This window comes from Acinonyx jubatus, chromosome D1 (genome assembly GCF_027475565.1).
Source record: "Acinonyx jubatus isolate Ajub_Pintada_27869175 chromosome D1, VMU_Ajub_asm_v1.0, whole genome shotgun sequence".
NCBI classification, from domain to species: domain Eukaryota; kingdom Metazoa; phylum Chordata; class Mammalia; order Carnivora; family Felidae; genus Acinonyx; species Acinonyx jubatus.
In genome coordinates this window covers 7306970-7320952 of record NC_069390.1, presented here as the reverse complement: position 1 = coordinate 7320952, position 13983 = coordinate 7306970, and the positions used below count along the sequence as shown (strand labels likewise).

Here is a 13983-nt window from a genome sequence, read left to right as displayed (position 1 = left end):
TGATGAAGAGGAACCCAAATTAGCGTTAGCCATTTTGGGAGGTGCCCAGAGGCGAAGAGCGAGGGTTTGGCAGGCAGAAACCTGGGAAGGCGTGGCTCTATTCCTTCCCCGCCCCTCCTGCAAAGCGGTTGGTTGCGGAAGGGACTACAAACCGGTGTGTCATGCGAGTGGGCGGGGCTGTGCGCGGTGCATCGTGGAGGCTTCAGGGACGCCTGAGCCGGAGATGGTGGCGCTGAACTACAACGCGGGGCGTCTCGGGAGTCCTGCTGGAGGCCTTGTGGGAGGGGACAAGATTCGGTGAGAGGACGGCGCTTGCCAGCTGGGCGGTGGGAACGCCAGGCCCCGGGCGGGGAGGCGGGGCCCCGCCACAATCAGCCAGCTCCGCCGCCAGAGTCCCCGCCAGCCCTCGCGTAGAATGGAGCGATTGGCCGCCACGGTCCCCGGGATGCTGAGAGCCTGTCCTTTCCCCTCAGCCCACCCATGTCCGGCTGCAAGCTGCCGGTGGGCACGTGCCCGGACATGTGCCCGGCCGCCGAGCGCGCTCAGCGCGAGAAGGAGCGCCGCCTGCACCGCTTCGAGGTGGCGCCGGGGTGCCGCGGCGACCGGCCCCGCGCGGACCCGCAGCGCGCGGTGAAGGAGTACAGGCGGCCGGCCGCCGGCAAGGCCCGGCCCCCGCCGAGCCAGCTGCGTCCGCCGTCCGTGCTGCTGGCCACCGTGCGCTACCTGGCCGGCGAGGTGGCCGAGCGCGCCGACGCATCCAGCGCCGAGGTGGCCAGCTTCGTGGCGGACCGGCTGCGCGCCGTGCGGCTGGACCTGGCCCTGCAGGGCGCGGGCGACGCCGAGGCGGCGGGGGTGCTGGAGGCGGCGCTGGCAGTGCTGCTGGCCGTGGTGGCGCGGCTGGGGCCCGACGCCGTGCGCGGGCCAGCGGACCCGGTGCTGCTGCAGGCCCAGGTGCAGGAGGGCTTCGGTTCTCTGCGGCGCTGCTACGCTCAGGGCGCGGGGCCGCATCCCCGCGAGGCCGTCTTCCAGGGCCTCTTTCTGCTCTACAACCTGGGTGAGTCCGGGTCCCGGCGGAAGGGCAGGGGGCGGGGGCGGGGCGTGGGAAGGGTGCCTCCCTGTAGACGGACGGTGGAGGCCAGGGAAGGAACGGGAAGCTCTACAATCTCACCATTAGCTCCCTCCCCATCCCTGCCTTCTAGATGTCTGTCGAGTCAATGCGCAAGATCCGCCGAGCCCCGACGTGGGCCTTCCGGACTGTCCATTCCCATATTTGGGTCTCGGGTGTTTTTGTAATAAAAGTGGAGAGGACAAGGTTGGAACGGGAAAATTCACCTAAGTGATTTTCAAACTTTTTTAAACCTGCAGTTCAGTGTTGCAAAGCAGCCATGAATATATGCCCATGAGACTTCTGACACAGAAGTTTCAAGACATTAGATCCTCCCTGTGGGTGGATGGTGCGTTCTAATACTATCCTATTTAATTGTAATAAAATGCTCTTGATTTCACAACCCACTAATGGGTCAGAAGCCTTAGTTCACAAAAGAGGCCCGAGGTTCTATTGTCTGTGATTCTCCTGGAAGGGAAGCAGGGGCAGAAGCTCTTTGAAGAAAAGGCCTCACCAGGTAGACAGGGAAGGTGTGGCAGAACGAGCTTCCTCATCTGTATCGCAGCTAGGGCAGTGGAGAAAGAGCTGAGTTTGAAGCCAGAAAACAGATTTGTGTGTGTGTATGTGTGTGTCAAATTCTACGTACGAACTTAAGGACAGCCTCAGGCCAAGTCGTGAAATCATCTGGGCCTGTCTCCCTCATCCGAAAACAATGCTTCACTCTGCTAAGAGGATCCAGACTGTTTGAAGTGGCTCTCTCTGCACCTCATTCCAATAAGGCTCAGGAACGGGCTGATGGAGAAAGGGGGAGGGAAAGTAAGCTTGGCCCAGGGGAGGGGCGTGGCCAGAGCGGAAGGTGGGCGGCCCAAGGTCGGAGAAGGGCTTGGTGGTAGGCCAGAGGGGGTGGGCGTGGCTGAGGACCTCAGCAGGTGGGAGGGTAGGGTGGGGGAGAGGCCTAACCCGAGGCCACACGGAACGTGGACCTGATCAGAGAAACTCACTGAGCTGTCCCCCGGCTTCCGCCCTCACAGGCTCCGTGGAGGCCCTTCATGAGGTTCTGCAGCTACCTGCCGCCCTGCGTTCCTGCCCCGCCCTGCGCAGGGCCCTGGCTGTGGACTCGGCCTTTCGAGAAGGCAACACCGCCCGCCTATTTCGCCTGCTCCGGATCCTGCCCTATCTGCAAAGCTGCGCAGTGCAGTGCCACATAGGCCGTGCCCGCCGGGGAGCCCTGGCCCGCCTCGCTCGTGCCCTGAGCACCCCCAAAGGCCAGACCTTGCCCCTGGGCTTCATGGTCCACCTGCTGGCCCTGGATGGGCCGGAAGAGGCACGGGATCTGTGCCAGGCCCACGGACTGCCCTTGGACGGACAGGAGAGAGTTGTGTTTCTCAGGGGTCGCTACACAGAGAAAGGGCTGCCACCTGCGGGGACCTGCAGTGTGTTGGTGGCGAGCAAACTGGGAGGGCGCACCCTGGAGGAGGTGGTCATGGCGGAGGAGGAAGATGAGGGTGTGGCTAGACGGAAGTCCCCTGCGTGAGGAGCTGTGCGCTCTCCCAGAGCCCAGGAATGGATCCAAGCACTCAGGTTTCTTTTCTCATCATTCCTACACAATAAAAGGAATTTGTTTTGTAGGGACAAGAACTATAATTGATTTATGTGGGGGAGGGCAGGGGGTTGTTGAGACACGATAGGTATGTAGGGAGAGAGGAACCGAGCCTGGGCAAGGCCCTAGCCATCTTGGGCCTCAGTTTCCCTGCTGGTCCCTGAGGGGTGGGTCTCGTGGTCGCTGGTTGGCATTATGCATCCCTCCCTTGCCCACGTACCACCAAGAGCAGCTGGTGGTTTTTTTTTTTTTAATTTTTTTTTTTAACGTTTATTTATTTTTGAGACAGAGACAGAGCATGAACGGGGGAGGGGCAGAGAGAGAGGGAGACAGAATCGGAAGCAGGCTCCAGGCTCTGAGGCATCAGCCCAGAGCCCGATGCGGGGCTTGAACTCACGGACTGCAAGATCGTGACCCGGGCTGACGTCGGACGCTTAACCAACTGAGCCACCCAGGCGCCCCCACCAGCTGGTGGTTTTGACACTCCCCACCATCCCCGTCTCCGGATCTTCACCCTCTGCCGACCAAGATCCAGGACGAGGAAGGCTTGTCACTCCCTTCAGGTGTCCACAACTGGCAGGACCCTGAGCTGTTGTCTCAAGCTCTGGAGGGTCCAGTGATAGTGCCTTAGGTTGGCATCAAGGACGACTGGGGCACACCCAAAAAGAACTCGGGTGGGAGAAGGTTAGGATAAAGGATGGTGGGAGCTGGAGAATGAGGGCTGGGGTCAGAGGTCAGCCACAGGCCGCAGGGTGGCTGCCGCTCCCTCCAGGGCCACCACCAAGATGCTGAGCTGCCTCTGCACTTCCGCCCAGGCTGCAGATCCTAGGCTCGTGTTCATGGCCCTGGAGCAGGCATTGGCCAGGCCTGGGAATGTGGCTACAGAGCCCGTGCGGGGTGCCCAGAGCACATGGCTGCAAGCAGATATGGGGGAGACGCAAAGTCACTCAGGGACCAGGAGAGGAGAGAGCTTCAGCCTGGAGGGGCCCCTCTCTGTACAGCTAGGCACAAAAGCGCCTCCCCACCGCCTCTGAAACCTGCGGCCCTCGTCGCAGTGGGGGTGAGAGATGTACTTTATAGCCCCAAGGTGACCTTGATTGATTTGCCTCCCTCCTTTGAGGCTGATTCCCCACCTGTTTCAAAGGGCTGTGCTGTGCTCTAAAGGCCAGCAGAACTCTGACATCTCTCCGCCCTCAGATGGGTGCCCCTTGCCCGGCCCCCACCGCACAGCACTTCCCAAGAGCCCTGAGCAGGCTCACCTGTAGTATCGTTCCTCTGGGAAGGCTCGCGGGTTTAGGAAGGTCCGTTCCAGCAGCATCAGCTGGTCGTTGAGCATCCGGACCTGCAGGGGGCTGGAAGTGGCAGGACCTTGTCACCCTGGAACCAACAGCCCAGCTGCCAGCCTGCATCCTGCCCCGGAGGCCACCCTCCCAGACACCTGCTTGCTGCCCTTTCTCACTCGGGGGTGTCTTTCTGCAGCGCTGATACGTGTTGGCCCAAGGCCGCGGCTGCCCCCTCAAACTTCTCCACTGCAGTCACCAGAGGCCCTGTGGGCAACAGCCAGCATCTTAGCTCTGGAGGTGCAGGGCTCCCCACACCTCCATGTTAAGGGGGCTCCATACCCAGGCTGATGCTGTGCTGCTCCAACAGGACCCCAAGGTCGCGCTGGGCAGCCTGCAGAAAATTTCGGAGGGTCTCTCCGTAGTCACTGACGTTAAGAGGCAGAAAGAGGCTGTCACTGAGCCTAAGCAGCACGCTCCCTGCTGTCCGGGCCACAGCCTGATGGCTGCTGAAGCCTGCAAGGAATGCCATCAGGCCACGGCTCAGTCTTCAGCCCCCCGCCCTCCAGCCTCAGGATTCCCCCTGCCCCCTTCCTCACCAGGGTCCACAAATTTGTCCACGTAACCAAAGGTGTCGAAGGCTGTGTGGTAGGTGGGGTAGATCCTGGCCGAGGTCTTGCTCTAGGGGAACAAGGCCAAATGACAGGCTTGAGAGGAGAAGGGGGAGAAGGCGAGTCAACAGCGAGCTACAACACAGGGACATTATCTCAAATCATCGCCACGGGTATGAGGTAGGTTCTAGAATTCCTACTTTACAGAGGAGGAAACTGAGGCTCAAGAAGTAAAGTCACCTGCCTGACTCCAAACAGCTAAGAGTAGCAGAACCGGGTCAGGTGCCAGTTTCCTATTTCACGTGAAGAAGAGGGCTTGGGAATCAGACAAGAGGATTCAAATCCCAGCTCTACTGCCCTGCAGCAGTATACCCGTGGATGAGAGAAGTGGCTTCTTGGAACATCAAGCAGGGAGACACAAGCTGGGCACTCCATATCCCTTATCCCATTTTACCCTCACACCAGTGCTATGAATCACCCCTGTTTTATACTGTTAGTCTATTCTGGGGTAAACATTTTTGTCATATTTTAAGATCTCTGGAATGAGGATGCCTCTTTGGTGGTAAGATTTGTTTCTTGGGGCGCCTGGGTGGCTCAGTCAGTTAAGCGTCCAACTTTGGCTCAGGCCATGATCTCGCAGTTCGTGAGTTCAAGCCGAATCTGTGCTGACATCTCGGGGTCCGGAGCCTGCGTCAGATTCTGTGTTTCCCTCTCTCTCTGCCCCTCCCCTGCTCGCACTCTCTCTTAACAATAAATGAACATTTAAACAAATGTTTTTTAAATTGATTTTTTAAAGTAATGTCTACACCCAATGTGGGGCTCAAACTTACAACCCTGAGATCAAGAGTTGCATGCTCCACTGAGCCAGCCAGGAGCCCAGGATGCTTTTTTTTTGAGAGAGAGAGCACAAGTCAGGAACAGAGGATTCGAAGCGGGCTCTGAGCTGTCAGGGAGCCTAATGTGGGGCTTGCACTCACAAACCATGAAATCATGACCTGAGCAGAAGTCAGATGCTGAACCTACTGAGCCACCCAGGTGCCCTGCCCCAGGATGATGCTTAAGTCAATGTCACCCTACAACTAACTGGCAGTGTTGCTTTTTTTTCCCCCCTGAATAGTGTACATCACCATATTGCATCTTAAAATCAGTAGTATCTTAAATTTGATAAATTGACAGGTGAGCATAAACATGTTCAGAGAGGTTAAGACACTTGGCTGAGGTAGCACAGCTACTGAGTGGTGGAGCCGGATTCAGTCTGCACTAGAGCAGCTCTAAAAGAGGAAGGGGATTGTGGAGCAAGGTACGGAGCTGGGAGACAGGAGTGCCTGCTCACCCGGTCATAGGTGTAGGCGATGTCCATGGAGGAGATGCCCAGGAAGTGAATGAAGGGTGCGTAGTCGCTGCCAGCACCCAGAGAGCCCAGGCTGTGGAAAGAAAGATGGTCAGGTTGGAGGCCGCTGGGCCAGCCCGCCCTTCCCGGGTCCCTGTCCTGGCCCTGGGCTCACCTGGGAACCAGGCCGTATGCTGTGCTGCTACGGTTGAAATACCGGATCCAGTTGTCGTAGATGCTGAGGCCGTCGAGGCCCGGTGCGGGGATCTGACCCGGAGAGGAATCCAGTCTGGGGCTGGCCTCCCCCAAGGCCCAAGAGGCCGTCGTCCTCCGCTCTGCCCACTAGAGTCTCCTTCCTATGCATAGCCCTGCGGCTCCTACAAAGCCTGCCCCCAGCCTCAGTCCCAACGCCAGGACCTTCTAATAAGTACCAGCTCCAGCCCCGCCCACCCCGCCTGGGACAGCCCTCCTCCCGGCCCCACCCCCTTTCACCTGTTTGGCCGCGGAGAAGATGACGCTCTGGACCGGGGGTGTTCCCTGAGCCCTCAAGGTGGCATTGGCTGTGGGAAGATCAGAAAAGCCTCTATTCAGGCCCCAGCCCCTCATTACCCGCCTCCCCCAGCCAGCCCAGCTGCCCCCCCGTACCAAACACGGAGATGTCCACGTTGATGTAGGCCACGGTGCGCTCTTGCAGCTTGCTGAAGAATTCCTGAGGGTGGGAGGACCGACGTCAGCTCAGCGGTGCCCTGCCTCGGGAATCCCCTTGACCGCCAGCCTTGCAGGGCTCACTCACCTCGGTGAATTCTGTGGAGCCAATGAGGCCAAACTCCTCTGCCCCCCAGCTCGCAAACACTATTGATCTGCGGGGCCGCCAGGTTCCTGGGGAGGGGGATAAAGGGCTGGAGGACAGGGTCCCCGGATCTTGGGGTCGCTTGGAAATATTGAGAACGTGGAGAGGAGGAAGGGCTGGACGGGGCGGGGCTGCCAGAGACAGGAGGTAGGTCCCAGCTACTCTCCAGCCCAGCCTTCTGGCCCAGGCTCCCTCTGGCCTCCTTTTTCCAGCCCCCGGCCTGTGCTATGACCCCACCACAAAATTGCCCCCAATACCAATCTCAGGTGATCCCTTCTGCCAGAATGCCCTCCCTCCCCCTTCCTTATAGGCATGCTTTGGGTAGACATCCTGACCCTCGGCCCCGCCCCCCCCCCCAACTGTCTCCTTCAAGCATCCTATGCCAAACTCTTCCGGAACCTTCTCCACTTGATAAGACACTGATGTTCTCCTTAGGGCATTATTCATATTAAGGCAGTCCTCAATGCCTTGAGGGAGGGACTGTTACAGTCTCCTTCTCGCAATTGACACTGAGCCACAGAGGAGTTAAATGACTTGCTCAGAGTTACACAGCTGGTAGGAAGCAGAGCCAGGGTTCAAATCCACAGCCCGGCTCCAGAGTCCAGGGGCTTCACTAGCCCACACTCCCTCTCACTGCCTCTGGCGACCGCGTTTCCATCTCCAATCTCGATGCCACACCGCTCTTGCCGCAGTCTCCAGCCGCCTCCCAGAAGCCTTAGCAGCCCTCGCTTGCCCCTTACCTCCTCCAGACACCCCCTAACCCTCCACAGATGACACATACCACTACCACACGTGCAATGTGTGATCCTGGATTGGGCCTTGAACCAGAAATTTCTTTTGCTCTAAAGGTCATTATGAGAACAACTGGGACCATTGTTAATTTCCTGATTCTGGTCATTGTATGGTGGTCATGAAGGGAAATGTTCTTGTTTTTAAGAAATACACAGTTTATGGGTAAAAGTCCAGCATTTCTGCAACTTTCAAACACTCCAGAAAACAAAAAGAGAAAGAGAAAACAAGGTAAAAATCCTAATATCAGGAGTATCTGGATGAAGGGTGTCTAAGGCTTCTTTGTACTATGTTGGCAAGTCTTTGCGTAAGCTTGAAATTATTATTTTTTTAAATTTTTTAATGTTTTTATTTATTTTTGAGACAGAGAGAGACAGAGCATGAGCAGGGGAGGGGCAGAGAGAGAAGGAGACCCAGAATCCGAAGCAGGCTCCAGCATCTGAGCCATCAGCCCAGAGCCCGACACGGGGCTCGAACTCACAGACCAAGAGATCATGACCTGACCCGAAGTCGGATGTTCAACCGACTGAGCCACCCAGGCACCCCAGAAATTATTTCAAAATAAAAGACTTGAACAGCAACGACAGAGACAGAAATTCCTGCCCTTGTAACGAAGGGGATAAAGCCACAAGCTCAGCCCCCCTCCACTTAACAGTTGATCTCTACCACGCCTGTGATTTCACATGCCATTTATGCCACCAACTCCCCAGTTTATCTCTGGAGTCTCTATTCTGACCTGGAGATCAGCACTTTCAACTGCCTGCTTGCCCTCTCCCCGGGGGGAATGTCTCCTAGGCCCCTCAAAATCCATGTGTGAACGGGCATGCATGTATAACGATGTGATTTGTGACATCAGTAACGTAAAGAGGAAAGACAGCGCTTTATAGCAGTAGAGTTTCCTATGAGATTAACTTGGTATCCATTCAAATTATGGAGTGATAACTTTAGGATGTTATAGGTAATGGAAGATGAAAAAGTTCCAGAGATGGATGGGGGTGATGGGTGTACAACACAGAATATACTTAATGCATAGTTGTACACTTAAAACTGGTTAGAAGCGCAAATTGTATGGCACGTATATTTTACCACACACACACAAAAGCTAAAAAAAAAAAAATCAACATGTAAAGAACTAACCTCACGTTCTTCCCCCTCGATCTGCCCTCTGACCCCAATTTGTTTTTCATAAATGGCACTGCCATATATAGGTTGCTCAAACCAGCAATCAGGGAGCCAGGAGTCCACTCGTCCTCTCCCGCACCTGTGACAACCCACAGACCTCCTTCCCATTGCCCCCACCTTGGCCCAAGCCCACTATCCCTCCTGGCCCTGAGGATGCCAAGGCCTCTGACGGGTCCCTCCATGTAGGGTCTTCACTCCCTATAACCTCCCCATTTGGAGCAGGAGAAACTGTGACCACGGTTGTCTTTACACACAGCCACTCAGGTGTTCACTGTGGGGTCTGCTGTGCCTAGGACTGGCTTGGCACGTAGTAGGCATACGGGACATGTTTGTTGAGTTAACGACTGCCTGTCATCCCTGCCTCAACTAGGCTGAAGGCAGAGCCCGGGCACTGGCTTCCTTATGGTGGCACCCGGTTTCCCTCCACTGGAGGGACACAGGAGGCTCTCAGCAGCCACCGCACGAGCTCCCCATGTCCCACTGGGCGACCGGAGCAAGGCCAGGGCTGGTGTCCGTGCAGGTCGTCCCACAGGGCCCTCAGGCTTGGCACAAGTGGGCACTGGAGAGTGAGAGAGAGGAGGTGGGAGAGGACTGGGGGGGGGGGGGGAAGCTGGGGGGAGGAGTGGGCTGCGGGTGACCTCCTGCTGGGAGAGTCCCTAGACCGGGACCGGGGGTTGCCTCACCCTTCTTTAGCAGGGTCCCCAGGACTCGGGAGAGCTCCAGGAGGACGGCAGTGCCACTGCTGGGGTCCACGGCCCCGTGTACCCAGCTGTCCCGGTGGTTTCCGTACAGCACGTAGCGGTCTGGAGAGAGGAGCAGAGGCTCGGAAACCAGGGAAGAAGGAGGGCGGGCGGGGCCAGCCGGGCGGAGCGCAGGGGGCGTGGTCAGGGAGCCCCGACGGGGCGCTCACCGGGCTCCACCGCCCCGCGGATGATCCCCAGGACGTTGGAGGAGTTCCGCAGCTCCAGGCGGTTGTGGACGCTCACGTTCACCTGGCTTGGGGAGCCAAGGGGGCGAGCAGAGTCTTGGGCCCTGCCCACTCCCCTCACAACCCAATACAGGGGAAACTGGGACCCAGAGCGAGAAAGGGACACCACGAGGTCACTTGCCCAGAAGTACCTGGAGAGGCAGCAAGGCTAGAGCCCCGCTCTTTAGAGTCAGTTCTTTTCACGGACTGACTTACTCAGGTGAGAGTATTTATTGGATACTTAGTGTATGCCTGCACCGTACTAGGCTCTGGGCAGGGCCTGAGACAGACACAGCCCCGCCCTTGGGGGGACCTCCCTCCCCTGAGCGAGACAAACCACGAGGAAGACAGCACCTGCCGGCGGTGAAGGGGTGTGGCGAGGACACTAACAGGTTGACCTGTAAGAGGACACCTGGTGGCAGATGGGGGGAGGACAGGCCAGGAGTGGCAGGAGCCTGGGGAATGGTGTTCAGGCAGAGGGAGCAGCAAGCAAGTGCAGAGGCCTTGGTTTGGGAATGAGTTCAAGAGAGAGAGAGGGTGGCTGGAGAGTGGAGGGTGTAGATGAAGGGCGGGTGGAACCCCACAGGGCCTTGTGGCTTCCCCAAAGACAAGACAGATATTTTGGAGTCAGGGGAAGGTTGGGAGAGAGAAGAAAGGAAAAGGCCAGGCCTTGACGTGGGCAGAGAAGCATAACAAGGGAAGAGGAGAGGAGAGGAGCCTTGAGGAAGCGGGGCCCCACCTCACCTGTCTGCTGGGAAGTCTCCATCAGGTCGGAAGCCAGGCCCCAACTTGTAGTCACAGCCCAGTGCTCCCTGCCAGGCAGCTGGGGCCAAGGTTCCCTGGAGGTTACTGAGGAGGAGGTGGAGGGTGTGGGGGTTGGAGGTTGGGGGCCACTGGATTGCGGGCAGGGGTCCCCGGGGGGCACCAGAGCTTACCAGAGAAGGATTTTTGCATCCTCAAAGCCAATGGGCTGAGTGGGAATGGGAGGAAATCCAGGGACAGTATCAGGGTTCAGGCGGAAGGAAGAAGGATTGGCCGGAAGGTAGGGAGTCAGAGGATCCCCAAAATACTCATAGTAGGAGCCTCGCTCCACCCCTGAGGGAGGCAGGCGCCAAGAGTTCGGAAAGGTCTGGCTGGCGGAGCTGTGCCCATCGTTGATGTCTGCGGGGTCCGTGTACACCAGCACCCCAGCTACCCCGTGCTTGGCCGCATTGACAGCCTGCGGAAGGGGGATGAGGCTGTGTTTAGGGGAAAGGAGAGGGGATGTCATGTCCTGTTCCGCTCCCTCCCTCACTGCGGCAGCCAGGATGGGTCTGTCTTCCCACAGGCAAGATGATGCTCGCCCAAGTCATTTACTGCAGCCCTGCTCGAGGGAGCAAAAGACCGCTGGACATAGGCAGGTCGATGCTCATCAGCAGGGCTGTCACGTGATCGGAGGCATCGCACAAGGGCACCTTGGGCAGCTGCGTAGGAGAGCAGGGCCACCGCTCACAGGAGCCAAAAGGCAGAAGCAGCCCAAGTGTCCATGGGCAGAATGAATGGATAAGCCAATGTGTGGTATACAGCATGCAAAAGGCAATTACTCAGACTTGAAAGGCAATGAAGTTCTGATACAACATCGATGGGCCTTGAAAACGTTATGCTAAGTGAAGAAGCCAGGCACAAAAAGTCAGTATTGTGTGATTCCTCTTATATGAGGTTTCTAGAATAGGCAAACTCATACAGCTGGAAGGTAGAATAGAGGTCACCAGGAGCTGGGGAGGGAGAGAGGGGACGTTATGTTTAATGGGCACAGAGTTTCATTTGGAATGATCGAGAGCCCTAGAAATGGATGGTGGTGATGGTTTGCACAGCATTGTGAAGCTACTTAATGCATCTGCATTGTACCGTTAGAGATGGTTAACACGGTCAGTTTATACTGGTATATTTTAGCACAATGAAAACATAATAGTACATAAAAGAAAGAAAGAAAGAAAGAAAGAAAGAAAGAAAGAGAACAAGGACACAATTTATGTGCTGATGGAGAATCATCTCCAGGATGTATTAAGGTGAAAAAAAGCACACCTTGAAAAGGTGGGTATAGTATGCTGCTTTTATACAAAAAGAGGGAGAAATAAAAATATATATTCATATGCATTTCTTCCAAAAGAAACTGTGGATAGATTCCTCTTTGGAGGATGGCATGACAGGAAAGCTTTTGCACTCTAAACTTTTTTTCTTTTTTTAACTGGAAATTCTATAGTTTGTGTAATTCCATTATGGCTCTTCCTCTTTTCTCTTTTGCAGATCTTATTATGGGCACTTCTCTTTTTTTTTCTAAGTTTATTTACTTATTTTGAGAGAGAGCATGTGTGCAGGGGGGGGGGGTGGGCAGAGAGAGGAGAGAGAGAGAGAGAGAGAGAGAGAGAGAGAGAGAGAGAATCCCAAGCAGGCTGGGAGCTATCCCACAAGGGGCTCAATCTCCCAAACTGTGAGATCAAGACCTGAGCCTGTGACCCCAACCGAAATCTACATGAAATTTACTACCCTAACCATTTTATAGCCTGCTGTTCAGCGGCAGGGAGGACATCCACATTTTATTGCACTACCATCACCCCCACCCACTTCCAGAATTCTTTGTCTTGCACATCTGAAACTCTGTACTCGCTAAACCCTAACTCCCTATTCCCTTCTCTCACTCTATACGTTTAAAAAAAAAAAAAATCCCGCATTTTTGAAAAACACACGTGTGAACTACTCAGCCAAAATGTTTAGTTGAAAAGATGCAGGCCGGGAGGGAGGGCAACAGGAGGGACTTAAGTTGAATATTCAGGAGAACTTAGACCCCCAGAATATCAAAGTTTACCTGATCCATTTATTTCCTAAGGCTCAGAGAGGTTAGGGGAGACATCCAGGGTCACACAGCACATCATGAGTGGTAACAGCACAAATATAGCTCACCTCTTGTGCCCCAGCCCAGGGCTCCGCAGGCCACTCAACCCTGCTCCTTCCTCTTCCCCTCTCTTCTTCCTGTCCTCTGCTGACCACCCCATCACACACACACACACACACACACACACACACACACACACACCAGTTTCCTGCACTGGGGGCTGCTGCTCACCTTGGCCCCACGCCCTGTACCCCCATAGCGGGTCAGCGCGATGGTGCCTTCCAGTCTGATGCCCTGAGTCTGTAGCTCCATAAAGTCTTCTTCCGTTCCCCGGTTGGCGTAGACGAGGAGGCCCTGGTCCCAAGGGGAGGTGATCCTCAGAGCCAGGCCCAGGAAAGAGGGGGTGAGGAAAGGAGAGAGCGGAGGCCGAGTGGCAGAGTGAAGGATTTTGATTCTATTTTCCCCGCCTCACCCAGAGCTTGTAAACTTCCCAAGAACGAACGGAGTCACATCTCGTTTCTTCTGGGTCCAGGTGCCCTGTAGTGGGCCTGACCTTGAACATGGGGCCATCAGCGTTTGTAAAATGGCTAGGCGATGGGCAAAAGGTGTGGCAGTGGAGTTTAGGGGGAAGGGCCCTGGGTCAGGAAGGGAGAATTTGGGGTGGAGCCAGAGGGGACTGGGCCTTGGCAGAGGGGAGGGAGTGTCCCAGGCCCACCTGTGGGGTTCCAGGGGGAGCGTAGGCGGCATAAGGTGGCACCACATCGGGGCCCCCCTGCTCCCCAGTCAGGTTCTGTTCACTCTGGCGGCAGGAGAAGAGGATGGTCCCAGTGGGACCCACTGTGGAGGAGGGGCAGCATCAGAGCTGGGCCCGGCAGGTCCCGCCCCACGGGCATCCCCAGACCTGAGTGGGAGGGACCTCACCGACAGCCACCCGGTTGGGCCGCTCCCGGCTGGGGAAGGACAGCAACACTTCGTACGTGGGGGCCTCCGCCGCGTCCAGGCCTGACTCTGGGTCCCGCCAGCGGTGCAGCAGGAGCTGTGCCAGCGCCTCATCCCGGGGGCTGGAGGCCAGGTGAGGCTCCCTGGAGAGTTCTCTGCGGGGAGACAAAGGGCCAGGCCCAGGGTCAGGGAGGCGCCTCTGGTGAACAGGAGGGGAGGGTAGACAGCCCTCTCACCTAAGGTTCTCTCGGATCTTGCTGGCATCCAGCTGCTTCATGACGGTCTCAAGGATCTCCAGATCCAGGTCCTGGGAGACCGAGACGCCGGGAGCTGGTGCGTCGGCCCCTTTGGGAATGGCAAAGTGGCCCAGGATGATCCCCAGGCCCAAGAGGGCAGAGGCCCCCACCAGCCCCCCAAGCACCTTCACCCACTGCATCCTGTGGAGTCTTGGCCAGCTG

The 13983-nt window shown here is 56.7% G+C and overlaps 2 protein-coding genes across 6 annotated transcripts; one reads left to right on the top strand and one right to left on the bottom strand.

Moving 5' to 3' along the window:
* The first annotated feature begins 20 nt into the window (after positions 1–20).
* Positions 21–2743, top strand: SAC3D1 (SAC3 domain containing 1). Its single transcript, XM_027045876.2, has 3 exons — positions 21–297; positions 474–1054; positions 2137–2743. The coding sequence occupies exons 1-3, from the start codon at positions 224–226 to the stop codon at positions 2637–2639; spliced, it is 1158 nt and encodes a 385-aa protein (XP_026901677.1). The 5' UTR covers positions 21–223; the 3' UTR covers positions 2640–2743.
* Positions 2744–2944: 201 nt separating this feature from the next.
* NAALADL1 (N-acetylated alpha-linked acidic dipeptidase like 1) lies at positions 2945–13983 on the bottom strand. 5 transcript variants are annotated; one of them, XM_053202956.1, is made up of 18 exons: positions 13762–13982; positions 13508–13680; positions 13302–13423; positions 12818–12940; positions 10650–10933; positions 10459–10563; positions 9658–9743; positions 9431–9550; positions 6720–6805; positions 6572–6635; positions 6419–6486; positions 6102–6193; positions 5930–6020; positions 4585–4666; positions 4328–4501; positions 4165–4252; positions 3965–4082; positions 2945–3619 (listed from the first exon to the last, which is right to left on the bottom strand). In XM_053202956.1, exons 1-18 carry the CDS (start codon positions 13959–13961, stop codon positions 3440–3442), a joined length of 2256 nt encoding a protein of 751 aa, XP_053058931.1. In that variant the 5' UTR covers positions 13962–13982; the 3' UTR covers positions 2945–3439. The 5 variants fall into 5 exon arrangements, 3 of the variants coding, with proteins under 3 accessions (XP_053058931.1, XP_026901255.1, XP_053058932.1); XM_027045454.2 differs by having other exon boundaries at positions 3965–4057; XM_053202957.1 differs by lacking the exon at positions 10459–10563.

Coding starts and splice junctions, on each gene's coding strand:
- SAC3D1 (XM_027045876.2), top strand. CDS start 224: ATGGTGGCGCTGAACTACAACGCGGGGCGTCTCGGGAGTCCTGCTGGA. Junction 298..473: donor GTGGGAGGGGACAAGATTCG/GTGAGAGGACGG, acceptor CTTTCCCCTCAG/CCCACCCATGTCCGGCTGCA. Junction 1,055..2,136: donor CTTTCTGCTCTACAACCTGG/GTGAGTCCGGGT, acceptor CCGCCCTCACAG/GCTCCGTGGAGGCCCTTCAT.
- NAALADL1 (XM_053202956.1), bottom strand. CDS start 13,961: ATGCAGTGGGTGAAGGTGCTTGGGGGGCTGGTGGGGGCCTCTGCCCTC. Junction 10,934..12,817: donor GTACAGGGCGTGGGGCCAAG/GTGAGCAGCAGC, acceptor CCCCTTCCGCAG/GCTGTCAATGCGGCCAAGCA. Junction 4,502..4,584: donor GGACAAATTTGTGGACCCTG/GTGAGGAAGGGG, acceptor CATTCCTTGCAG/GCTTCAGCAGCCATCAGGCT.